This window comes from Saimiri boliviensis, chromosome 17 (genome assembly GCF_048565385.1).
Source record: "Saimiri boliviensis isolate mSaiBol1 chromosome 17, mSaiBol1.pri, whole genome shotgun sequence".
Classification (NCBI taxonomy): Eukaryota; Metazoa; Chordata; class Mammalia; order Primates; family Cebidae; genus Saimiri; species Saimiri boliviensis.
The window spans coordinates 31,501,287-31,527,008 of record NC_133465.1 but is presented as its reverse complement, the minus strand read 5'-3'; the positions used below and the strand labels follow the sequence as shown (position 1 = coordinate 31,527,008).

General features: G+C 51.1%; 1 protein-coding gene across 5 annotated transcripts in view; it reads left to right on the top strand.

The window, feature by feature from the left end:
- Window positions 1-25,692, top strand: part of KSR1 (kinase suppressor of ras 1) — a 175,178-nt gene extending 149,486 nt beyond the window's left edge. For 2 of the 5 annotated variants that reach the window (XM_074388484.1, XM_074388480.1), the window contains 10 exons: window positions 3,472-3,513; window positions 5,858-5,912; window positions 6,665-6,713; window positions 7,408-7,787; window positions 10,014-10,110; window positions 11,305-11,438; window positions 12,174-12,305; window positions 13,566-13,701; window positions 19,342-19,475; window positions 25,322-25,692. In XM_074388484.1, the coding sequence (XP_074244585.1) occupies window positions 3,472-3,513; window positions 5,858-5,912; window positions 6,665-6,713; window positions 7,408-7,787; window positions 10,014-10,110; window positions 11,305-11,438; window positions 12,174-12,305; window positions 13,566-13,701; window positions 19,342-19,475; window positions 25,322-25,400 (1,238 nt within the window). In that variant the 3' untranslated portion in view covers window positions 25,401-25,692. Of the gene's footprint in view, window positions 1-3,471; window positions 3,514-5,857; window positions 5,913-6,664; window positions 6,714-7,407; window positions 7,788-10,013; window positions 10,111-11,304; window positions 11,439-12,173; window positions 12,306-13,565; window positions 13,702-19,341; window positions 19,476-23,213; window positions 23,295-25,321 lie in introns of all 5 variants that reach the window. The other 3 variants (XM_074388481.1, XM_074388482.1, XM_074388483.1) reach the window with 2 other exon arrangements.
- Window positions 25,693-25,722: the final 30 nt, after the last annotated feature.

Here is a 25,722-nt window from a genome sequence, read left to right as displayed (position 1 = left end):
GGCATACCCAGCCATCATGGGGCCAGGCAGCTTCTCCTGGGATGACTTTTGGGGGATGGTGAGAGACCGAGCTCTTGTAGGAAACCTTCTCTTTGCCTGTCCTTCGCCTCAGTAAGCACGTGGCTGGATATCTCCTGACATTCACACGTTGTCCTGGCACGCCCCTCCCCTCCCTGCCTTGAGCGATGGCCTGTTTGATTAACTGCCTCTCCCTTTCTTCTCTCTTTATTATGCTCTGAAACTGTGCCTTTTGCTAAACCTCCCAGTTTGGGTTTTTGTAAAAGGAAGGGTGTGTTTGAAACACGGCAGCCGCAGAGAAAGTTCTTTTTGCGCTATTAGCCAGACCCTTGTTGCTTTCCCTGATATCCCCGGACTGGGCTTCATTGTCCCTTGCACAGAAGTTTCACTCTCTCCAAGATCCTATCTCTTTGGTCATGGCGGCACCAACAGGTCAACCCTCCCCAACCCCACTGCCCGCCGCGCTGGCCCGGTGGTTCAGCTGGAGAAGGAATGTCTCCCATTGTCCCCTGCTCTGTGCTGTGCAGGGGCATTGCACTTGATCTTCAGGGGTGAACCTGGGAAAAGATGATAGTCACATGCTGCTTCATGACAGGGAAACATTCTGAGAGATGCATTTGATGATTTCACTGTTAAGTGAGCATCATAGAGTGTGCTTATACAAACCCAGGTGCTATAGTCCTCCACATGCCTAGGAGTGGCTGTAGCCTATTGTTTCTAGGCTGCAAACCTATGCAGCATGTGACCATACTGAATATTATAGGCAATTGTAGCACAATGCTAAATACTTGTGTATCTAAACATCTGAACACAGAAAAGCTGCAGTAAAAATACAGCATAAAATATTAAATATAGGGCTGGGCACAGTGGCTCATGCCTGTAATTTCAGCATGTTGGGGGGCCAAGGTAGGCACATCACTTGAGGCCAGGAGTTCAAGACCAGCCTAGCCAACATGGCGAAACTCCACCTCTACTAAAAATACAAAAATTAGCCAGGTGTGGTAGCTCACACCTGAAGTCCCAGCTACTCAGGAGGCTGAGGCACGAGAAATGCTTGAACCCAGGAGGTGGAGGTTGCAGTGAGCTGAGATTGCACCACTGCACTCCGGCCCGGGCGGCAAAGCAAGACTGTGTCTCTAACTAACTAACTAAATAAAATGTTATTTGTTTGTAGGGGACTAGACGCTGTGGGTGAGTCAGTGAGTGAATGATGTGTTTATAAAGTCGACAATAATGTACAGGAATTCCTGGCATTTATTAACCGCCTCTCCCATTCTGATCTGTCTTTATTATGCTCTGAAACTGTGCCTTTTGCTAAACTTCCCAGTTTGGGTTTTTGTAAAAGGAAGGGTGTGTTTGAAACACGGCAGCCGCAGAGAAAGTTCTTTGTGCACTATTAGCCAGACCCTTGCTGCTTTCACTGATGTCCCCAGACTGGGCTTCATGTCCCCTGCACAGAGGCCTCACTCTCCAGGAATTCCTGTACGCTATTGTAGACTTTATAAACACCACATACTTAGGCTACATGAAATTTATTTTAAAATATTTTCTTCAGTAATTAACTTTAGCTCACAACTTTTTTACATTATAATCTTAAAAAGCTTGTTTTTAACTCTTAGGCTCTTGTAATAACACTTAGCTCGGAACACAAACACATTGTATAGCTGTACAAAAACATTTTACTTTGAATTTTTATAAGCTTTTTTCTATCTTTAAAATTCGTATTATTTTTTTCCTTGGAAAGCTCTTTTGTTAACTAAGACACACCCCCCAGCCTAGGCCTGTGCAGTGTCAGGCTCACTGCATCACTGTCTTCCACCTCCGCACCTTGTCCTGCTGGAAGGCCTTACGGGCAGTGACATACGTGGAGCTGGCATCTCCTGTGATAACAGCGCCTTCTTCTGGATACATCCTGAGGGACCCGCCTGAGGCAACAGATAACTTTTTTTTTTTTTTTTTTTTTTTTTTTTTTTGTAAGTAGAACAAGTATGTTCTAAAATCATGATTAAAAGGCCAGGTGCGGTGGCTCACGCCTGTAATCTCAGCACTTTGGGAGGCTGAGGTGGGCGGATCACCTGAGATCAGGAGTTCTAGACCAGCCTGGCCAACATAGTGAAACCACGTCTCTACTAAAAAAAAAAAAACAAAAATTAGCCAGGCATGCTGGTGTGTGCCTGTAATCCCAGCTACTCAGGAGGCCGAGGCAGGCAACTCGCTTGAACCCAGGGGGCGGAGGTTGCAGTAAACCGAGATCCTACCATGTCACTCCGGCCTGGGCAACAGGGCGAGCCACCATCTCAATAAGGGAATGAATAAATGAATGAATGAATGGGCAACAGGGAGAGCCTCCATCTCAATCAGTCAATCAAATTAAAATAATGATTAAAAGTACAATATAGTAAACACATAAACCAGTGATATAGCTGTTTATTCTCACTATCAAGTCAGATGCTCCTGCGCGTCATCGTGCGTGCTACCCTCCTTTTCCACAGCTTGTAGAGCCGGGGTTATCTCCCGCCAGCATCACTGCAGACGCGAGGAATGCACGGCGCTGCCCTGTTACCACAGCTACCACATCGCTAGGCGAGAGGAATTTTCCCACTCTGTTGTGATCAGGACCACCATCGTGTACGTGGTCCCTTGTTAACCAAAACAACGTTCTGCGGCACATGACTGTATTTACAACCCCATTTGACAGTGCTGGAGACGTTAGCCACCTCCCTAAGGTCCCAGAGCCTAGTTATGTGGCAGAATTGAGGCTGCAGCATGCTGTCAGCTTCCAGAACCCCACTGCATCCCTCTCAGTTCCCTACATGAGAAAAGAACAGTGTGGGAGGGAGCGGTAAGGCTGAGACACTCTGGAGCAGGCGTCCCCAAACTTTTTACACAGGGGGCCAGTTCACTGTCCTCAGACCGTTGGAGGGCCGCCACATACTGTGCTCCTCTCACTGACCACCAATGAAAGAGGTGCCCCTTCCTGAAGTGCGGTGGGGGGCCGGATAAATGGCCTCAGGGGGCCGCATGCGGCCCGCGGGCCGTAGTTTGGGGACGCCTGCTCTGGAGGTACAGGTGGGGCTCGGGAGGAGGCCATTCTTCTGCACATAGCACTGTTAAACTTTTCAGAAATACTGTTTCTCTCCCATTACACTTTGCCCTTCTGGGCTCACATGGATTTCACAGAGCGCTGGTCACCAGAGACGGGGTCTTGGAATGCCCGATCCTCCAGTGCAAGCCCCTTTAGTCCTGCGGACTCCTACCAGGGCCCATTTTCTTTCTCCCAGCTCTTTTCCTCCTTCCTGCATGGTTTGGCCTGTCCTTGCCGGGCCCATCTGGGGCAGGGCTGTCCCAGCCCAGTAACAAGTCCCTGTCTCCCAAGCCGGTGTCTGCAATTCCGCTCCTCCCTCCTGCCTTGGCCGTTCTGTGTGTGTGACTCACCTCCTCTTCTGTTTAAAGCTGCCTACTTCATTCATCATAGACAGCAGTTTATCTTTCCAGGTGAGTCCTTTGCATGGTTCCATTAACTGCCCCTTGCTGTGACCCCTTCTGTCCAGCCCACCTGAGTACCTTTGGAAGTGCTTGAGTCTCCCTCCACCTGTTCTGAGAGCTGGCTGCCCATGGAGGATGGGAAGGGGGCAGGGCAAGTGCCCTGGAGGTGGGCCTCTGACATGAGAAGTTCTTGCTGGGAGGGACCCTGGAATCCATCCCATCCAGCCTCTTGGCACAGAGACTGCAGGTGACTTCTCTCAAAGTCACACTGCCAGGAGATGGCACAAGCAGGACTAGAACCTGGGTTTATGGAATTGGGGGAAGACTTTTTGCTATTGCCCAATGAGCATCTGTCACCATATCCTCCCTTGCACAATGATGGGAAACTACTGCCTTGTCTTACAGAAGTGGAAACCCATTTGGGAAGTTCTGCAGGCTTCGCTTACTTAGTGGGCGTCGCCTTTCTGTGCCTGACCCCACAGTGCCATCTGCTGGCTGTTGCTGGAAATGCCTCCTTATTGCAGAAAGTTGAAAGGAAAAACCTTACAATAAGTCAATCCATTGAGTTCTTTCTGCAAAAATGGTTTTGTACATTTACTGTGTACCAGCCTTTTCATTCCTGCCCCTAAAGTGTTTGAGATCAGTGGTTTTTTTTCTGTAACTGATGGTAATGAGAATAGCGGTGTTTAAGACAAAGACTGTAGCTGGTGTTTTCTTGGCTTGGACAAGACTGTCTTGAGTCACAGTATTTTGGTTACTCCAGGCTTTTCTGTTCCTCAGCCAGCTCCATTAGGGGGCTGACTTGCAGCATCTGTGAGTCCTTAGAGACCGTCCCTATGGCATTGCTCGGGTGTGTGCAGGGCCGCGGTCAGGGGCCTGCGAACCCGCCCCAGGAGGCTTCCTCTGAGTAGCTGGGCAGCCTCTGCAGTTTCACCCCTGTTTTTTTGTTGTGGTCCCCTGGTTACTAGCTCTAGGATGCACACAGGGGTTACCCCAAAACATTGGGACGACATGGGTCTTCTCCCAGAAGAGCAGTTTTTCCATTTTCCTCTGAAGGTATGTCATGGGGAGGGCAAGGAAATATTTCTATTGAAGCAAACATGGGCACATTTTGGAGCAGAATGTATGGTACACTCCTAACTTTTGGGACTTCAGATTCAGAGGCATTTTGCCTTCCCTCTTGGGGTGCAGTTCCTCCCCAAGCCCCCCGCTTCCTGCTTCCCTCATGCCTTTGGCATGTGTTTGCCTTCTGTGGAACATTCGAGCCGTGTTGCCTGGGTGGAAAGGCCAGGCCCCCGCTGATAGTCTGCAGACACACTGTGTCTGGGGGAGGCCTTGTACGTGCAGGTTTCTAAGGTTCTGAGCCCCAGAAATTGTGCATGGGATGTTGGGCATACGTGTGCATTTCCCTGATAGGAAGGCCCGCTGCCTCTATCAGATTCTCCAAATCCGTGAGGTTCCAGAGATGTCACAGCCTATGGTTCAGATGACCTTCAAAGGCAGAAGAAAGCCCTAGCAGAAGGTCGAGGGAGGTCTTTGTCCACACGGGCAGGAGAGAGGCCTCTGATAGCTCCAGCCACCGCCACTGCCAGTCTCTGTTTTTGCAGAAGGAGCGGGGAGTGAGCGGCCCATGACGGCCCTGGGACCACCAATCTCCCTGTAGCACTTGGTTCCATGCTGGAGTAACTCAGTTTTGGTGTCCCTGGACGTGGGACTTGCAGTGCTAAACTGGGAACGCCCCAGGCTCAGCGGTCAGCCCCAGCTGCCCACTTTGGGCCCCTGATATGTGGAGTTTCCCCCCTCCCCTGAGAGCTGCTCCACAGTGACCCATACCCAGAAGCCGAGGGGTTGGGGCCTTGGTGCTGGAAATCCCCAGCAGCTGCTCCGGGCACCAGGTGTCGCTAATGAGCCACCTGCACGTCCTGCCACAGCCTTGCTGGCCAAAGTGAGGGAGTCTCATTACTTTCAAGGGTTGTCACAAGCAGTCCTGGCCTGCAAACCGGAGCAGCTTCAGCCGCCTGTCCAGTAAATGAGACCCCAGTTTGCTTTTACCACTTGCTTGTGTGGGGCAGTTTGGCCACCGGGGAGTGGTGGTCATGAGAAGTCTCACCCCACCACCCGCCCCGAGCTCCTTCCTGAGACAGAGCTCTGTATGCAGAAGCAGGAGCTGTGGAGGCTGCATGCTTGCAAGGTCCATGGAACGGCACAGGCTAGTCCTTGTGGAAGTGCCGGGGGAACACCAGGCAGCCCGCTCAGGGAGAATCAACCTCTCTGGGGCGCTGGGTTTGAGCGTGGTGTCTCTTTGAGGAAGGAAGCGATCTCATGCTATGCGTTTGCTTTGTGTTTCCTCCAGACATTTCGGCCTTTGCACAGGCAGCCCCGCTCCCCGAAGCCGCCAACAGTACCCGGTAGGCATCCCTAGGCCGTGTCCACATCCCTGCCGCCTCCCACTCCACCCTTCCGTCTCCGGCCAGCCAGATGCAGAACTCCTGGGGCTCATTTGCCCTCTGGGCCCGTGAACTCTGCAGTGGGTTTTATTTGCCTCCTCTCAGTATGTCAACATTGGGTGGGGCTGAATATCAAACCGGAGCAGCCTTGGGACCCAGGAGGGGTGGACAGAGGACACTTGGAGTTAAAGAAGCCTAAGAATAGCTCCTGTACGGAGCCCTTTCTCTGCCAGGCCATGCTGAGCACTTGACTCATATTCCCATAGCTCATCCAGCCTGGTGGTAGGTATCAAAGTAGATGTCATCATAACATGCAGCCAGCCCAGAGAGGTTAAGCAACTACATAAGGTCACACAGCTAGGAAGCAACAGAGCCAGTTCTCCAAGTCAAGGCCATCAGATTCCGAGACCTGTGGGTGCGCTTGGAGCCCCCGTGCGGCAGTGTCACATCTGGAAAGGGGCTTTGGAGATCACTGCCCACCTCTCAGCCCCCACCACCTTCAAGTTAGCCTGGGGAAGGCTGAGGCCGCACAGGGGCAGGCCTGGCTCTCAGCTTCCTCCTGCCTGTCCGCGCGGTATCCACGTGGCCCTTCCCTTAGCCAGGTGTGAGTCAGATTAAAGACCTTAGTCTCAGACCTCACCCGGGAGTCCTGCCAGATGAGAGCAGAGCGACCTCCCTCAAGGCCTCCTTGACAAACCCTGTTTTACTCTTAGGCTCAACGACCAGCCGAAAGCAGACGTGTTGGAGGCTCACGAAGCAGAGGTGAGGGTGACACACGTGAGTCCGCAGATCGCCCCTCCCTCTCTCCTCCCTTCCCATCTCAGAATGTGCAGGGGGCTTGAGAGTGAGTGGAGTGGGTGCTGGGCTCTGGCAAGGGCTGTCCCAGGAGCCCACTGCAGAGGTTCATGGCCGGGAGGAACGATGATGACTGTAACTGAGCAAGCTTGTCCACGCTCTGTCTTCCCCACGCTCCCCAGGTGATTGTAGCCTGGGTCAAGAACCACTGCCTTGAACCTTGAGCATGAGTGTCAACTGAGCCTGGATCCCTCCATTGCATTATGGCTTGGAGAATGTTAACAGGCTGATTTACTCCTGCCCAGGGAGAGTCAGAAACTCTGTGTTTAAACAAGAGTTCCAGAAGGATGGGGTCAGAGAAATTTATCTATGCCAGGGCTGCCCTTGCCCTTCCCTAGACAAGTAGATGTGGCTCACAGGTAGATCTTGGAGTATTAGCAGGACGAAGGGCCTCAGGTCACCGGGGCCAACTGCCACATATTGTGGATGAGGACATCGAGGTCCAGGGATGCTAAGTGAGCCGCCTGCTGTCCACAGCAGCTGGGTGCCCTGGCAGAATGCCTCTCTCCTCCCTTACCTGGCAGGGGCTCCAGGAGAGGGAAGAGAAGTCACGGAGCCCAGATCTTCTGCCCATGCCTGTTCCTCCCTGCTCTCCTTTCAGGCTGAGGAGCCGGAGGCTGGCAAGTCAGAGGCAGAAGACGACGAGGATGAGGTGGACGACCTGCCGAGCTCTCGCCGGCCCTGGCGGGGCCCCATCTCTCGCAAGGCCAGCCAGACCAGTGTGTACCTGCAGGAGTGGGACATCCCCTTCGAGCAGGTAGAGCTGGGCGAGCCCATCGGGCAGGGCCGCTGGGGCCGGGTGCACCGCGGCCGCTGGCATGGCGAGGTGGCCATTCGCCTGCTGGAGATGGACGGCCACAACCAGGACCACCTGAAGCTCTTCAAGAAAGAGGTGATGAACTACCGGCAGACGCGGCACGAGAATGTGGTGCTCTTCATGGGGGCCTGCATGAACCCGCCCCACCTGGCCATCATCACCAGGTAACCCAGCCCCAGGCCCTCAGGCTGGGTGGCCGCCTCAGCCTCCCCCTTCCCAGGGCGTCACGTTGTTTGGGTGCCCTAGAAGGTGTGGAAGTTATTAATAGAGGCACAAGGAAGAAAACCAAAAATGGGATATAACTTCCTTCTCACGTAACCTCAGTGACACTAAAAAATAAATACGGGCTGGTGCAGTGACTCATGCCTGTAATCACAAAACTTTGGAAGGCCAAGGTGAGCCAAATCTTCAGGAAGGATTGCTTGGGGCCCAGTAGCTTGAGACCAGCCTGGACAACATGGCGAAATGCTATCTCTACAAAAAATACCAAAGAATTAGCCAGGCCTGGCGGCAGGTACCTGTGGTCTCAGCTACTTGGGAGGCTGAGGCAGAAGGATCCCTTGAGCCCCGGAGGTCCAGGCTGCAGCAAGCCAAGATCATGCCACTGCACTCCAGCCTGGGCGACAGAGTGAGACCTTTGTAAGGTTATAGAAAATCAACTGTCCCTCAAAGATAGGGAGTGAAAGCCAGTCGTCTCCCACTGCATCTGAGCGCTTCTCCCCAAAGTCAGAGACACTAGAAACAGTTAACATCCCTTCTGTTAAAATGAAGACATTTGCATGTACTCACATTTTTAAACTGTTTATTCCTTCTTATAAAAAGGCAAAGGAGAGATCATGCTGGTTCATGCCTTGCCTTCTGCACTCGGTAATGGGTCTGAGGTCTGCTCTCTTCTAACACATGCATGGTATCCCCATCACATAGGCCCAACCTGGTGGTGTGCTGGTAAATGTGTATCAACCAGTTTGGGGTCAGTAGGGAGGGAAGCCCTAATTTGTTACATCCATCACTTCCTGTGGTGTAAATATTCTCACCATGGTCAATTTCAGACTGCCAGCCTGACCCCCCTGGCGTGCAGTAGAGTTGGAATGAGTCATTTAACACTCATGAGCTGATCACTGGTGGTCCCATAACTTATTTACAGAGCAAGACTCTGTCTCCAAAATTAATGAAAAACAAAACAGGTAATTAATGAATGAAACACAAGACAGGGTCTTGTTCTGTCGCCCAGGCTGGAGTGCAGTGGTGTGATCTTGGCTCACTGCAACCTCCACCTCCTGAGCTCAAGCAGTTCTCCTGCCTCAGCCTCCCAAGTACCTGAGATTACAGGTACACACCACCACGCCCAACTGATTTTTGTATTTTTAGTGGAGAGGGAGTTTCACCATGTTGGCTGGGCTGGTCTCAAACTTCTGACCTCAGGCGATCCGCCCACCTCAGCCTCCCAGAGTGCTGGGATTACAGGCATGAGCCACTGTGGCCTGCCTGAAACCGGAATACATTCATTAACAAAAAAGTCTTACTTTGTTTAGAATACACTGAAGAAAAGTGGGACACAGATAAGGAAATCACCAATACTCTCTACCCCTCACCCAGTTTTCTTGTTTTTCTTTTTTCTTTTTCTTTTTTTTTGAGGAGGAGTCTTGCCCTGTGCTGGGAGTACAGGCAGGAGCTGCTGCACCCAGCCCATCGCCCAGTTTTCAAAGGCTCTGAGACTCCAGAATATTTTTCTAAAATCATAGTCCTTTCCTAAGATAGCTCCCCTGGAACAGGGGAGTGAACCCGCATTCTCTCTGGGTCCCTCCTCGCCCTAGGTTTTAGGAGGCGATGCAGGTGGAGACCCCAGAACTCAGGCTCCTTTTCCAGTAGTCGCTGTGAGGCCTCTAACATCTCCCCTACCGCCTTTCCCTCCTTTCATACTCCTTTATTATGTGTTATATAAATCCCATGGTCAAGAAAAAATGAAAACTCGAATGAGACTCTTGACAGTGGTCTCCAGTGCCTTGATGTTGCCTGGTGTTGGCCTTAAAAGGCCAAGTTCTTCCCCATCAGAGCGATCCTGCCTTGAACCCACCAAGCATGGCTACTCCGAGTTCCTGGGAGCTTTGATGCACTGTTTCCTGTTGTGGGACAGGCAGGCACTGGCTCTCAGGGAATGGGGTTTGTGTGCGTGTACGTGCGTGGCTTCATGTGTGTTTCTGCATGTTCAGGCCAGACCCCAGCAGCCGTTGGCTGGGTTAAAGAAGACTGGGCTCACAGTTGAGGGGGTGGACGGAGCCCTTGCAGGCAGGCAGGCAGGCAGGCACAGTTCTCCCCATGGGCTCCACCAGGGACAGGGTCAGGCTGCACCAGCCCGGGACCCGTGCTTGACCCACCACCACCCTCAACAGCTTCTGCAAGGGGCGGACGTTGCACTCGTTTGTGAGGGACCCCAAGACATCTCTGGACATCAACAAGACGAGGCAGATCGCTCAGGAGATCATCAAGGTGAGGGGGTGTCTGCTGTTGAGGGGTGGGTTTCTGGCCAGTTCCAGGGCTCTCGGCTGTTCCCCCACTCTGTCAGCCCCCGGCAAGTTGGTTTGGCAGCTTTGCCTCTCCCTCTAGCTCAGGCTCCTCAAGGGTGGGACCCCGTCTCCTCCTCCCTGGCTCTCATTCACTCACAACTAGGAGCTGACCATCTACATGATTCGCCTTGATGGAATTGACTTGTTTGGGAAGGAACTCGGTGGACTTTAGAGACAGTTTCAATCCTGGTCACACCCGCTGTGTGAGTCTGGGCAGGTTGTTTAGCCTCTCTGAGCCTCAGTTTTCTCTCCTGTAAAACGGGGATCCTCATATAGCCTCCCTCTCTGGGTTGGTGTTAGGTTAAAAATGCAATAATCTATGCATTGGGGTACACGGGAGCCCTGAGTCTGGTGATTGAAGAAGCCTGACCTTGGTTGAGATCATGCCTGTGTCGGGTCACCCGCGTTCCATGTACCTGCCTCGTCAGTGTTCAGTTCAAATAGAGCATTGGTTAGAAATCACCCACTGCCACCTTTCGCTGGGCAGATGAGAAAAGCGGGCTTCAGAGGAGTCGAGCACTGTGTCCTCGGCCACAGAGCGAGTGATACTCTGAGCCGAGATGGAATTCAAACCCCAGATTTCAGTTTCAGTCCAGGGCTCCTTCTACAGCTCAGATACTAGGAGCATCCCAAGTTGGGAACCCCTCTGTGGGAATGCCTCTCTGTTACCCCTGCGCTGAGCCCTGGCCCTGCCTGAGAGAGGAGACCAGTGATGCATATCCTTACAGAAAACCCCAGCTCATTTAGGCCCTTCATGACTTAACACAGATAATCTCACTGTTCCTGACCCCCCGGCTCCCCGCTCTTCACCCCGTTCATATCCCCTACCCCCCTACCTTATCCAAGGTTAAGGTGGCTATTTGGAAGCATGGTAACATTAAGAGCAGGGACCCATCTAAGGTCAGATCTCAACTCTGCTCCTTCACTGCTCTGTGCCTTGGGGCAAGTGACTTTCCCTCTCTGAACCTCGATGTATTCTGTAAAATGGGGACAGTATACTGCATGGAATGGTGAAGATCAAGTGAGGGGGTTTGGGTACAGCATCCAGCCCAGGGTGGCAGCTCCGTCGTCACCGTGCATCTTCACTCCTGCTGATCTGGGGCTCGCCGTCCTCCAGGGCATGGGGTATCTTCACGCCAAGGGCATCGTACACAAAGACCTCAAATCCAAGAACGTCTTCTATGACAACGGCAAGGTGGTCATTACAGACTTCGGGCTGTTCGGGATCTCGGGCGTGGTCCGAGAGGGACGGTGAGTGGGTCTTGGGTGTCTGGGTGGGACGGGGATGCCGGGTGGGGAAGGGCGGGCCTGAGGTCTGGGCCTTTTACTGTTTGTTGTTGAGCTGCAGCTGTCCCTGCAGGGAAGTTCAGGTCGCTTTGGTCCTGCGCTTAGAGTTCTGGTTCAGAATCAGATTTGGGTCACGTTTGGATTCTCAGGCTGACTTCCTGGAGACCAGGTCACCACACTCATATTTGCCCTGGCTGTTCACCAACTTGGCCAAGGACCCAGTATTCATTTCCCCATGAGGAGGAAGAGCATCATTTTATTTCCCCAAATCTTGAAGGGGTCGGGGTGGGGAAAAAGGACCCTCCCCTGGCATCTGGGGAACCCTGAAAGGGAGCATGGCAGTGAGGCTGCAGGACCAGTCCCAGGCAGGTTTGAGATCCACAGGCAGATCGGGGTTCCTGGTTAGAGAAGCACCCCATTTTCCTAGCAAAGAGCTGGGCACCTTCACAGGCTCCTCCCTGTCAATATGTATTCCGTTCTTGCCCCACTTTTCTAGAAACACCCGGTCATGACTCATTTATAGAATTCCTCAAAAGCACCGGTGCCTTTCCCAAGTGTGGGGTCAGTGTGCTGGCTCTGGGTGTGTTCTCTAAGCTGTGTGTGGGTGCTCTGCCGGCCCTGGGACAGACCTGAGCCAGGCAGCCCTCTTGACTGCCTGCTGAAAGGCCTGTGCCCCTGCCCCGGCTTCCTGGTCTCCAGGCGTGAGAACCAGCTGAAGCTGTCCCACGACTGGCTGTGCTATCTGGCCCCTGAGATCGTGCGTGAGATGACCCCTGGGAAGGATGAGGATCAGCTGCCGTTCTCCAAAGCTGCTGACGTCTATGCGTTTGGGTGAGTTAGGGCCCTGGTGGCCATCCATGGCAGAGGGAGGCGGCCTTTTAGGTGTTGAAAACCCAGACTTTGGAGTAAAACTCCACCTGGTCTTGAGTCTTGGCTCTGCCACTTGCTGGGTGCGTGACCACATCCTTGACCTTCTGCCTCCCCATGAAGTAAAATGTGAAGAGGAATAGCTCCTCCCCACAAGGTCATTTCCTGAGGGCTAACATAGGTCATTGTGTTCCGTGCTTAACACTGGCCGTCAGCCCCACCCATCCGATCTGCCAGGATGCTCACCAGAGCTGACGGAGAACTGTCCCTCCCAGGCTGGGGGAGGTGGGCGTCCTGCCAGCCAGGCTGTGGTACCCCACAGAGAGCTGGGTACTGACCAGTAGCAATGTAATATGAGCCTGATATAGAAGCTAAAGTTTTCTAATAGCCACATTAAAAAAAGAGATGGGTGAAATTTAGTTTCCCCTGTTTATGTTTTATATATTATAAAATAATATATTTTATTTAACTCAGCATATCCAAAATATTATTTCGACATGTAATCAACATACAAATTAATATGATATTTTATGTTCTTTTTTCCTACTAAGTCTTTAAAATCTGGTGTGTGTTTACTGCCCAGATTACCCCTCCATTCAACTGTGTACATTTCAGCCAGCCAATAGCTCCCCCGTGGCAAGAGGTTTCCCCATTGGACAGTGTGGATCTGGTGGAGAAAGTCCCGTCCTAAGTCGAGAAAGCCAAGGGGATGCGGAGAAGCCAAGCCAGGCTCACCACCCGAGTCCCCTGTGCTGTCTCTGGGTGTCCTTCCCAGTGGGGTGGCCTTGGTGCCTGCCTTCTTCCCTGACCTTTAACTGTACCCTTTCCTGAGCACCTGTGTGTGCCCAGTGCTGGGCTCGGCACTTCAGTACCCCTCAAACAACCCTGTGACAAGAGGCATCAGCCCCACTGAGGTGAAGCCGTTTTACCAGGAGCCAGTAGCAAGTGGCAGAGCTGGGTTTGTGCTGAGGTCGGAATGACCAGCCATGCTCCAGTCAAGCCTGTGCTGTCTCAGACTTCCCACCCCATGACAGCACAGGGCCCAGGTCCTCTAAAGCCGGGAGGAGCCTCCAGGAGGCCATCGTCGTCTCCCCTGAAGCCAAATGAGTGAGGAAGGTTGGAGAGGGGTCCTGATCCTCTGGCTGGGTGATGGCTGCAAGAGCCCCTGCGCGTGAGCTGGGCAGAGCGGCCCCAGAGCTCACGGCCGCGACTGGGTCTCCACAGGACTGTCTGGTATGAGCTGCAAGCACGAGACTGGCCCTTGAAGAACCAAGCTGCGGAGGCATCCATCTGGCAGATTGGAAGCGGGGAAGGAATGAAGCGTGTCCTGGCCTCTGTCAGCCTGGGGAAGGAAGTCAGTGTGAGTAGACCCTGCCTGGGAGGGGCAGTAGGACTGGGGGTAGGGTGGGGTGCGTGGCATGGCCGCCCTTCATTCACCCACCTGAGAAGTGGGGTCGGGGAGGGGCTCTGCCACCTGCAGGTGTCTAGCTAGAGATGACAACGACACGCACTGCTGGGGATGGGAAGGAACAGGGAGGCACAGATAAGAAAATATCCATCCACACCCACCATCACCTTTTTCATTCCTTTCAGTGTTTTTTCTTTTCCTTAAAGATAATGGTTTTCATTGATTTATAAGATGAAAAGAAAGTAAAGCCCCATGTTATTTATTTATTTATTTATCCACATCCAGCCTTACAGTTATACCTGAAAAAGTCCCATGTTATTTACATGAAGGAAGATCATTTTCTTTTTTTTTTTTTTTTTTTTTTTTAAAAAATCACTGCTCAAACTACAAATAGTTGTGTTATGCTATGGTATTAAATCTTTCCCCGTAATGTTTTTCTTGACCGTTAAGAACAAGTCGAAGTTTCTGCAGCAAACTTGTTTTCAAAAAACCGAGTCTTAATTGTGGTTGCTGACTTCTCGTTTCTGCAGGGCTCCTTCTGAATGGTTTCTCTGTGTTTGTAAGTTTTTTCAGGCTAAATAAGAGAGAGAGGCTCTCAAAAGATGTTTATTTGGAACTAGAGCACTGCACTGGGAATATGCGTGCCATGGTAAATGGCTTATTCTGGGAGGCAAAGGGAAAAGCAAAGAGGATTGCGTAATTGTTTTGAAATATTTAATAATTGTCCCTGGCTACAAAGATCACAAGAGTGATGTCAGTCCAAGGTCAGACAGGCTGTTTGGGCAGATGTCCTTGTAGGAGTATTTTTTTTGTATATGGTCGCAGTGGCCTTCATACAAGGTTGCAGGTTTTGGAGTCTTCAGGGATTGTTTTCGTTTTCAGACATACAAGCACAGGAAGCCTGTCTTCAGGGCTTTCCCAGGCCTGATTCGTTGGCGTTTTCTTCACATTGGTGACTCTATTTTGATTCGAACAACTTTCAGTTCCCTTTGTCATGGTGCAGTGATGTATAAAGAAACTCCAGGGCTGGATATTTTCAGCGCATCGGTGATAGCCATGTGTCCATGAATCGGATAGGATTGGGACATAACAGCCTTGATGTTAATAAGCAGCTGCAGTCAGTATCCGGGCAGCATAGCAATCGAAGTCTTCCGAGGGCCCGCCCAGCGCTTGTCCAGGCTAAGATCCGAATAGGCTGTGAGCTTCTTGTTGAGGTCATGAGCACTGCTGGCAGGATCACTGTCTGCAAATCCACAGTGATGAATTCAATCTCACCTTCCTCCAAGATCTTAATAGATTGTAATATTTTTCTCAGTTGATGGGTGGCAAGCAGCTAGGGCGTCTTCAGAAGGCTCACTCAAGATGACATTATATTTGATCTACTTTATTCCACAGTAGTATATGTCATCTTGTTGAAGTGCAAAATATCTGTACAGGTATACGCCTCCAAAGGTGACACCAAAATCCTAAGTAACAGCACTAACAGCAGGCTCCTCTTTGGCCAGTTGATCCATTTCCTCTGGGGCACTGGGCAAGGGGCTTGAGTGATGAGCCCCTCCCTGACACTCTCGGGCCAGGGCCACCTCAGTGCACCCTTGGGTACCTTAGGAGGGTGTAGTGATGGTGCGGGATTTTTTTTGCTTTTTAGCTCAGCTAAAATCCGGGTTCTTGTCTCGTGATCAGGAAATATTAGGCACGCAGACACACTGAAAGGTGAGGAGAGCAGAATTCATTAAAAGAATGCTCTCAGCCAAAAAGAGGGGCTCCCCCCAACAGGCCCCCGCCTCACAGATTGAATACTAGGCCACCACACGTGAGCTGAAGAGGCCAGGCTCCTCCCCCTGCGTAGGCGTGAATTCCTGGTGGCTCCACCCCGTTCCCCCAGTGCGTATGGGTCTCCAGTCTGTTGCGGGTGTACCCAGGCAAGACCCTGTGCAGGTTTCCTCATCTGCCCAAAAATATCTGCTGTAAACACTTGTGGCGTGGGACGGAGGTTCTCCGGGACCTTTCTTTATCTGCCTCCTGCAACTGCCAGTGGGCTCAAGATACAGGTTTTGGGCCGCTGGCGTGGCCGTAGCCTCCTTGGCGAGGCTCTGGAGCAGCGCAGATGGCAGCTGAAGTAACCACTGCCTTCCAGTCTTTTTAAATTTTTTTCGAGACAGTCTTGCTCTGTCACCCAGGCTCCAGGTTCAAGTGATCCTCCCACCTCAGCCTCCAAGTAGCTGGGATTGCAAGCATGCACCAAAACACTCTGCTAATTTTTGTATTTTTAGTAGAGATGGGGTTTCACCATGTTGGCCAGGCTGGTCTCGAACTCCTGGCCTCAAGTGATCCATCTGCCTTGACCTCCCAAAGTGCTGGGATTATAGGCATGAGCCACTGTACCCAGCCTAGTCTTCTTTAAAAAAAAAAATTAAGACGTAAATGTCATAACATCTAGCTGATTGTTTTTGTTGTGACTTTTTCCACTTGACATTTTATTATGCTCATTATCTCAAATCATTAGCAAATCCTTATCGTTAAGGCTGTCTGCCCTAGTGTCCTACGGCTCCGCCAAAATGTAACTGCTTCTGTCACGGGACATGGAGAGTCTGTCCAGTTTTCACCTCTCTTTACAATAGAGTTGGCAAGGACATCTTTGTGTAAAGCGGAGCGTTATGTGTGTTTGTTGTGTCTGGAACAAAGGAGCTGCTTCCTTCTGCCCTCCTGGCAGCAGGTTTGTTTCCTTCCTGCACACTCAGCATCTTGGAGCAGAGAATGGTAAGTGCCATCGTCAGGCAGGCAGAGGCTGGAGCAGAGCTGAGCTGAGGGCTGCGAGGGCATCAGGGCTCGGCACTGGCCACTGGTTGGAATCATCTGGGAGTTTGCTAAAAATGCCGGAGTCAGGGTCTGTCCCATAGAGGTGCCAATTTAATTGGCCTGGGATGGGAATAAGATCATAGGGTTTTTAAATTTTTAAATAGAGCTCCTCAGATCATGCTAGAGCACAGCCAGAGTTCTGAAGTAATTAGAAGGATTTCTTTTAGTGCAGGGTGATGGTTGCTTTGAGACCAGATTGGGGTTGGGGCGTGGGAAGTGGGGACAGAGCAGATGCTCCGGCAGCTAGCTTGTGGCGCACGGGAGTTCCCTTTCTTCTGTCCATCTTGCCTTCCCTTCTTAACACGTTGCTATTAGGGGTAGGGGAACACTGGTCCATGCAATAAAGAGACTTTTTTTTTTTTATCATAGACAAAAGCTGGGAGTGCCCTCTTAAGTGGCGCCTTTCTCTGTCTCTCCAGCCACTCTACTGTATAGTTCACCACTGGGCACTGCTTTATATTCTGAGGCAGCCAGTGAGTTACTAGTCATTGTATCTAAGGGTCCATGCACGTGGGAAGACATCAAAAGACTAGAGGGTTCTTAGTGAAAACCAGCAGTTCCTCACCCTAGGTCATTCGCCAGAGGCATCGCCTCGGTCTGTCAGCTTTTCACTCTCTTGTCACTCTCTCCTTACTGCTGGACTACTTTGGTCAGCTTTCCCATTATTTATTGTTAAGGTTGCCGTGATTAAATCTTCCATGCTGTGCCTGTTGATGGAGGCTAAAAATGAGAAGATAAGGAACATTGTGTACACTGTTATAAGAGACTGCAGGTGCTGTTAGCCACTGGTCGGGTAGTTCACTGGGATTGCGTTTTCTTCCTTGTGGGTCCATCTCTTCCACTTCATCAATTTCCTAAAGGCTTACCATTTTGTTGGCTTCACGTTCGGACCACGGCAATTGAGGTTTTTCCTGTAGTTTCCAATTGCCTTTTTTTTTTTTTTCTTTTTGCCTTTTCCTGTTGCTGAAAAAAGAAGCAAACACCTTTCTCATATTCCTGAGGTCTTTCAGGCTCTTCTGCATTCTGCTTCTTGAATGGAATTTGTTTCATTCTTTTCAGAGCCCACTGGTTTCTTGTCATTTGAATCAGTGGGATGTTAGGCCTGACACCCAGCTGTTACCCTTCTGTTTTCTTTTCATTTGCTCCTGGGTCAGTTGCACTCTTAACGTCTCGTTCCTTCCCCTCTCTTTATTTGCACTCTAGCAAACAAACTTCGAGTGAAACCTGAAGAAGCTGCCTGCCTGTGGAAGAATGGGAGATACTCTTTGAATCCTTGCATGCCTCAAAAAAATTATTAGTTTGTCCTCACATCAGCAGTAGAATTCCAGGTTTATAATAATTTTTCCTGAAAACACAAGGGTCTTGCCCTGCTGTCTACTAAGTGTCCAAGGTCTTGTTGAGAAGTCTGGTGTTGGTCTGATTCTCAGCCTTTTGTGGACGCTTATCTTATTCTTTCTGGAAGCATCTAGGATGTTCGGTTTATCCCTGCTATAGAGAAAATTTCATAAAATTATGTCTGAGTATAGAGTTTTTAATTTTTTTACTTTTTTCAAAAAGCGAGGTCCCTTTATTGGACCTTTTCAGCTGAAGACACATGCTACTTTTGAAAGTTTCTAGTACATTTTCTTTTATTATTTCTTGGATAATTTCCTGCCCAATAGTCTGTTTACTTTTGTGGAAATCCCCATTAGACAGAATTTGGTTTCTCTTAGTGAGCCTACATTCTTCTTGCCTTCTTTTGTATTTTCTGTTCCTATCTAGAATCGAGCCTACAGTCTGGGGAATTTCCTTGATTTTTATCATCCAGCACTTTTAATGTTTCCATTCAGAAATTGTATTTTTAATTTCAAGCACTTCCTTCTTTGTTGATTTCTTTTTTATTGCAGCCTGGTCTTGTTTTATGTGTGGAGTAGCTGCCTCACACAAACGCACATGCACACCCCATATCCTCCAGAGATAGTTTCTTGATCTGCTTATCTTTGATCTCTGTCTGGTTTTCCTGATAGGCAGGCAACCCCATGGAGTCTAGTATTTAAGAGCAAAAGCCTGAGTTGCTGAGCCTGTGTGGGTGTATGTATTCTGCTTGGTCATATGTATGTATTCTGCCTGGTCATGCAGGGAATAGGCCTTTCCTCACAGGCAGCTCTGAATCGGCAGGCTGCAGGGCTGTGCTGGCACACACAGGGATCCTGAGAGCAGGCAGCACAGTGCCGCAGTCAGAAGGGCTCTGCTCTGGGGGCATTCGGGACAGCTGTTCTGCTGACGCTCAGCTGCTGCCCCTATATTGAGTCCTCCTTGTCACTCCAGCCGCCGTTCTGCTAACGCTGGCGCTCCCTCCTCCACTGCAGCCCCGCCCTGCGCACATTCCCAGTATCTTGCATTTCACCTGTGAACATTGTATCTTGCACTTTGCATCTTCAGAAAACCAGCAGCCCCTTTTCTGATCTCTTTCCCATTGCTAGTCTGTTCATCGTGGTTACTCTTATTTTGGGGTGGGCGTGGATCTAAGAAGGAAGGAGGGGAGGTAATCTCGTGCATCTCACGTGGAGCCAGAAGCACGAGTGCTTCTTTGAAACCCAGTTACTTCTTAGCCCTTCACGTCAGCAGGGTGTTTGGGGGGGCCGCCAGCTAGAGGTACTTGAGAACATGGAAGGGATGCTTCGTGGAGCCCCTACTGTGTGCCACCTCCCTCCCAGCCGGCTCATACACCACTGATGGCAGCTCCATTTGCAGGAGATCCTGTCGGCCTGCTGGGCTTTCGACCTGCAGGAGAGACCCAGCTTCAGCCTGCTGATGGACATGCTGGAGAAACTTCCCAAGCTGAACCGGCGGCTCTCCCACCCCGGGCACTTCTGGAAGTCAGCTGAGTAAGTGCCTCCCACACGAGCCAGATTCTGCCAGCCAGGCCCTCGCAGCTTCACCTGGGGTCTTAGAGGGCTCCTTCTGCTCTTTCTACCCAGGACTTTGTTTTGGGGGGTTTTTTGAGATGGCGTCTTGCTCTGTCGCCAGGCTTGAGTGTAGTGGCGCGATCTTGGCTCACTGCAACCTCAGCCTCCTTAGGTTCAAGCAGTTCTCCTGCCTCAGCCTCCCGAGGGGCTGAGACTATAGGCATGCGCCACCACACCTGGCTGTTTTTCTATTTTTAATAGAGACGGGGTTTCACCATATTCCCCAGGCTTGTCTCAAACTCCTGACCTCAAGTGATCTGCCCGTGTCGGCTCCCAAAGTGCTGGGATTACAGGTGTGAACCACCATGCCCAGCCTCTGCCCAGGACTTTAGGAATACACAAAGCAGGTTAGCCAGAGTGATACCGGGATTTCATTGGCTACATTTATTTTGGAGACTCCCTTTGACAGGTGAGCACCTCCAATTTGCAGCTACGAGAAACGGCATCATCACTATTAGCAGACCAGCACTGATGCCAGGCCAGGCCAGGACTAGAAGGTTCTGCGAGGGAGTGGCAAAATGGGGCCAGTTAGAAGTCAGAGTGACATATTGTAAGCGTCACTGAAATAAGCAGAGCCAGTATTGCTTACGGTGTCCCCAACTGAAGCACCAACTGAAGCCAGCCACGTCTTATGGGGACCACAGTCACTTGGGTTTATGTGGTGCTTTGATGCTGGAAGCTCTCTCCTTCCTGGTTTAACGCACAGCCCTTTGCACTCCTCGGTGTGGGGGTGATATCCACCAGGTTACAGGCCACTGTCATCTCGCCTGTCTTCTGTCTCATTCCCTTTTTGCTTTGTCCTCTGGCTGCCTCTGTTAGAACACTCAGAGGAGACCTCTGCCCTGCCATGAGTGCTCTGTGAGAACCTGGGAAGTCCTTTTATGCTCTGGGACTCAGTTTTCATGGCTTAAAAAGTCTCTGGGCTAGGGGTTGGGTCAGATCTAGGGCAGGTAAAATTGCTGTAAGGGGCCAGGTGAATATTTGAGACATTGCAGGCCAAGAGGGCAAATCAGGTCCTCATTCCGGAAGCTGCCTTTGGCAGGGTGCCGAGCACTGTCTCTGTCACAGCATCTCAGCTCTGCCGTCACAGCACGGTAGCAGCCACGGTCGGCATAAACCGGGGAGCTGGCTGCATGTCAGTAAGACTTAATGCTGGAAATTGGGATTTCACATGTCATGAAATAGTCTTCTTTTGGTATTTTTGCCCCCAACCATGTAGAAAGTGAAACAATTCATCTCACCCAGGAGTCCAGCCTGTAGGTCAAGTATGGCCTGCCACCTGTGTCCGTACACTCTGCAAACTAAGAATAGTTTTACCTTTCTGAAAAACTTTTCTTAAAAATGTTTTTATATACGCAGAGATGAGGTCTCACTGTGTTGCCCAGGCTGGTTTCAAACTCCTGAGCTCAAGTGATTCTCCTGCCTCAGCCTCCCAAAGTGCTAGGATTACAGGTGTGAGCCACTGGCCTGACCAGTTTTAAACTTTAAGGGAAAGGACACTTTGTAAAAGTGAAGTCTCCCACAGAACCCCACTATATAAAACCTATAAAGTGGAGCTGCTCTTGATGAGAGTGACAGGAAGAGCCTGTCTGCCACCCACTGCCAAGGAAGCCCCCTGAGGCTCCCGTCCCTGTGCACATGTGTCACTGAGTGCCTGGAGAAGCTACCTCCCCACCTCCCTTACCTAGCGCCAGGTGTGGTGGTGACAGCTTTCCTTATCCTGGGAAGGGTCAGGTAGTAAATATTTTGGGCTTGCAGTGACACAGTCTCTGCTACATGTTCTTTGTTACTATTTTTTAACCCTTTAAAGTACTCAGAACCTTTCTTAGCGTGTGGCCAGATTTGGCTTGCACATTGTTTTCCAGGGCGAGTCTTTTTTTTTTTTTTTTTTTTTTTTTTTGAGACAGTCTCGCTCTGTCACTCAGGCTGGAGTGCAGTGGTGTGATCTTGGCTTACTGCAACATCTGCCTCCTGGGTTCAAGCGATTCTCCTGCCTCAGCTTCCCAAGTAGCTGGGATTACAGGTACACGCTACCACAACTGGCTAATTTTTGTATTTTTAGTAGAGATGGGGTTTCACCATATTGGCCAGGCTCGTCTCGAACTCCTGACCTCAGGTGATCCACCCACCTTGGCCTCCCAAAGTGCTGAGACTACAGGCATGAATCACTGCGCCCATTCTCCAGACTGTGTCTTTTTTTGTTTGTTTGTTTTTGAGACAGAGTCTCACTCTGTTGCCCAGGCCGGAGTGCAGTGGCACAATCTCAACTCAGTGCAACCTCCGCCTCCTGGGTTCAAGCGATTCTCACGCCTCAGCCTCCCAAGTTGCAGGGATTACAGGTGCCTGCCACCACGCCTGGCTAATTTTTGTGGGTTTTTTTTTTTTTTTTTTTTTTTTTTTTTTTTTTTTGGTGGAGATGGGTTTTCACCATGTTGGTGAGGGTGATCTCAAACTCCAGACCTCAGTTGATCTGCCTGCCTTGGCCTCCCAGAGTGCTGGGATTACAGGTTTGAGCCAAAGTGGGCCTCCAGCTACACTTGAGGAGAGGCCCAGCATGAGTTTTCTCTCCTGCAGGAGAAGTTACTAAAGAAATGCTTGGTGCTTCACTGATTCAGGCCAGGTAGAGGGATGGTCTGGAGGAATGACAGTGTGGGGTCAGGGAATACCATATTTCATGCAATACTGGGTTTAGTATTTGGTACTTAGGATGGGTTGGCATCCAGTACAAATGTGGGGTAGTGGATCTTAACCATAGAGGCATGCGTCTTAGGCAGCCATTGCTGTGCATCTGCCGCACACCTGGGCAAACACAGGTGGCCAAGGCCACGGCTCCACCAGCGAGGAGCTTCCAGTGTCATAAAGACAGACAGGCACTGAAATGAAACCTGCACACATCAGGACTCTTTCTTATCACCGTTATGTTCCTGGCTCCTGGTACAATCCCAGGAACATTATAGTTGGTCACTAAATATTTGACGGGCATGAATGAATGGGCAAAGGGTGATAACATGCCAGGTGCTGTGATAAAGCCCAGACGAGGGCCTCTGTGTCCATCTGGGGGACATGAGGAAGAGTTTCTGGAAGAAGGGTCATCAGGGCTGGGTTTTGAGCCAGAACTATCGCAGCAGAGACCAGGAGCAGGGGGCTCTTAGCAGTTCAGGGAGGGTGATGTGAGGTGGGGAGGCCAAGCCGCGATCACACCTCAGGCAACTCGCTTAACAAGCTGGGCCCTGGTTTTCTCCCCCACAAAAGAAAAGGCTCCATTAGGTGGACACTGGCATTCAGGGCATCATTCCAGATTCCCTGGAAAACCATACATTCCCACTTTCTCATTTCACAGGCAGGAAACTAAGTCACAGATGGGCTGTTTCCTGCCCAGCCCCTTCAGGGAAAGCATGCGAGTTTTCCTTTCCTGAATGAGTCTGTGTCAGGCTTCCTGTTCGGTGTTCACTTTCTACACACTTGGCCCCTAATTCTCACTTTCTCTTTTCTTTCCCATTGACCTTGTCACTTGGGTGGGGGATGTGCTGTTCTGTCATCTCCCGCTTTCCCATCATCTGATTCCTCCACCTGTCCACACGTGCCCGACTCCATCACCTGCCGGGACCGGACTGCGCTCTTCTCACGCCTGGCGGAACGGTCACTGGCCACTCCCAGCCGCTGGAGGAGCCGCTACTATGGAAAAGGACGCTACGGCCACCCTGACTTTAAGAGCTCCTGTCCGGTTCTGGAGGAATAGTGTGTTCCTTCCCTCGCTGGCTGCCTTTCTCTGGTTGTCCTGACACAAACCCCGCTTCCTTTCTGTCGCTGCTTCCCAGCTTCTCCCATCTTTGTGTCATGTATTCTCAAAAACCACAGTGAGGTTTCTGCAGCTGAAATGGCCACCAGCAAGCGTTACACAGGCTTGCGTTTTTTGCTGGGCAAGAGAAGAGCCACAGCATGTGGCTGGGGCCTCTGTCCACACCACAAGTAGATGGATGGCTTGTCCCTGGGTCAGAGAGAACTTGGGTCATTGATCTGAGTCCCCAGGGTCTCAGTCACCCTGGCCAGAGCTCAAGAGAAGAGAATCCAGTGAAGCAGAATTACTCCTGGAAGTAGATTTTGCTTATCAAGGGCTAAGGAGCCATGGGCCTGGGCCAGCCTCTTTACAAACGTGCTGCGATTGTGCCCTCTAGGAGCTTAGAGAGGGTTCTTTGTGCCCATGCCCCCTTCTGAGGCTGCAGTGCAGCAAAGCCTGGGGGATGGAGTCCGGGATGACCCTTCTCTCCGGAAGGGAAAGGGAGCCCCGCGCCCAGCTGCTCTGGCCAGGACTGTCGCTCCCAGCAGGCTCCGCGTGAGGCTGTGGTTCTGACACTTTGCTTTGCTTTCTTCTCTTTCCCTCCGTAGGTTGTAGGCCTGGCTGCCTTGCATGCACCAGGGACTTTCTTCCTCCTAATCAACAACTCGGCATCGTGACTTCTACTAAAATGCACAATGAGATGCGGGCACTAACCCAGGGGATGCCACCTCTGCTGCTCCAGCCGCCTCTCTCCAGCCTACTTCTTTTGCTTTGTTTTTAAAACTGGCCCTCTGCCCTCTCCACGTGGCCGGCGTATGCCTGAGTAACTGTTCTCAGAGGATCCCACTAACTGAGCTCCCTCCCGGGCGGTCTGCACAGCTGCTGACTGCCTTCCCGGACGTGACTTTGATTGCTCCCGTGTTCTTCTGAGGGCTGGTCTTGTTTTTGTTTGGGTGGCCCTGTCTTAACTGCTAACACCTTAGTGAGATGCTTCCACACCCTTGAGCATACCAGCCTCTGAGCGCTGAGTGTGTGCCTAGTGTGGGGTGGGCAGAGGTGGGGAGGGTGTTGGCTTAGCTTTTAACCCATGGGGATTTTGTCCAACAAGGAGTGGAGTGATTTCAGAGCTGCCCTGACGCCGGCACCCTGGTCCCGGGAACCCTCTGCTGGGCTCCCGCCTCTCAGTCCCATCTGTAGAGTTGCATCAGAAGACACAAAGTTCTGTGGCCATGAAAGACACCAGCTCGGAAGGGTTGTGTCTTCAGTGGCACCCTCAGAAAAGCTGTCTTAAAGAGGTATCTGGCTCCAGAAATGTTTCGCACGAAAGCAGTCTCTCCCCTGTCCCCACCCTGCCACCCTGGCAAAGTTATTCCCTTTACACCTGTCCAGTGTGCCATAGACCACTCCCCACGTCAGCATTTGTTAAGAGCATCGCTGATGTCCCCTGCGGCAGTCACTGCGTCGTTTACTAAACCCGAGTTCCTGTCCTCCCTACCCAGCAAAACGTGTGGAACCAGATCTCTGGAATTGGGCTCTAGGAATCTGCCTTTCAGCCTGCTTCCCAGGTGGCCCTGATGCACCCCAGTATTCGAGTTGATTTCTAAAAGGAACGTGCCACATCACTCCTGGTATCCTGGGGTCATGTTTCTCTTCTCTCTCAGTTCTACTTGGAGCAAGAGCTTTCCTGGGCCGCAAATGAGAAAGCGATTGCGAGCAGCCCGCAGCAGCACGGAACACACTGGGAACTCGGAACTCGGGACTCGGGGATGAATGAGCCACTATTGCTCCAGGCAGAACCACCTGGAGTGTGGCTGGGGCCTTGGGTGCTGTGTGACCAGGGCAGCTCTGCCAGTGCTATTGGCCGACAATCATTTTCATTTCTTGTTGGAGGCCAGATCCTCTGCTCAGCCCATTTCCTAGCTAGTGTTACCCTAATTCTGATGAAGACCCACGGGGCTATAATTCTTGTTTTTGTTCCTCTTCACAGCATTAACAGCAGCAAAGTTGTACCCCGGTTTGAAAGGTTTGGCTTGGGCGTCCTGGAGTCCAGTAATTCAAAGATGTAGCCAGCCCTGTGGTTTTTCAGCTGCTGATCTCTTTCTTTTTAAAATGCGTTTCTGAAACATCCAAACAACCACCGCAACAAAAAATAGACTGCCTGCCCAGCGCTGCAAACCAGGAGCACGTGTCCTAGATTCAGACTGTTTGCAAGAAACCCCATTCGGGAGAGGGAGCTGCACCTGCTATTTCTTAACATGACACCACCAACAACCAAGCCTGTCCTGACAGACAGCAAATGTTTACACGTGTATGTCTGCTGAGTGAACCTGATGTTTTACAATAGATTAATAATAGAAACAGTCTGTGCGTAGATGTGCTGGCACCGAC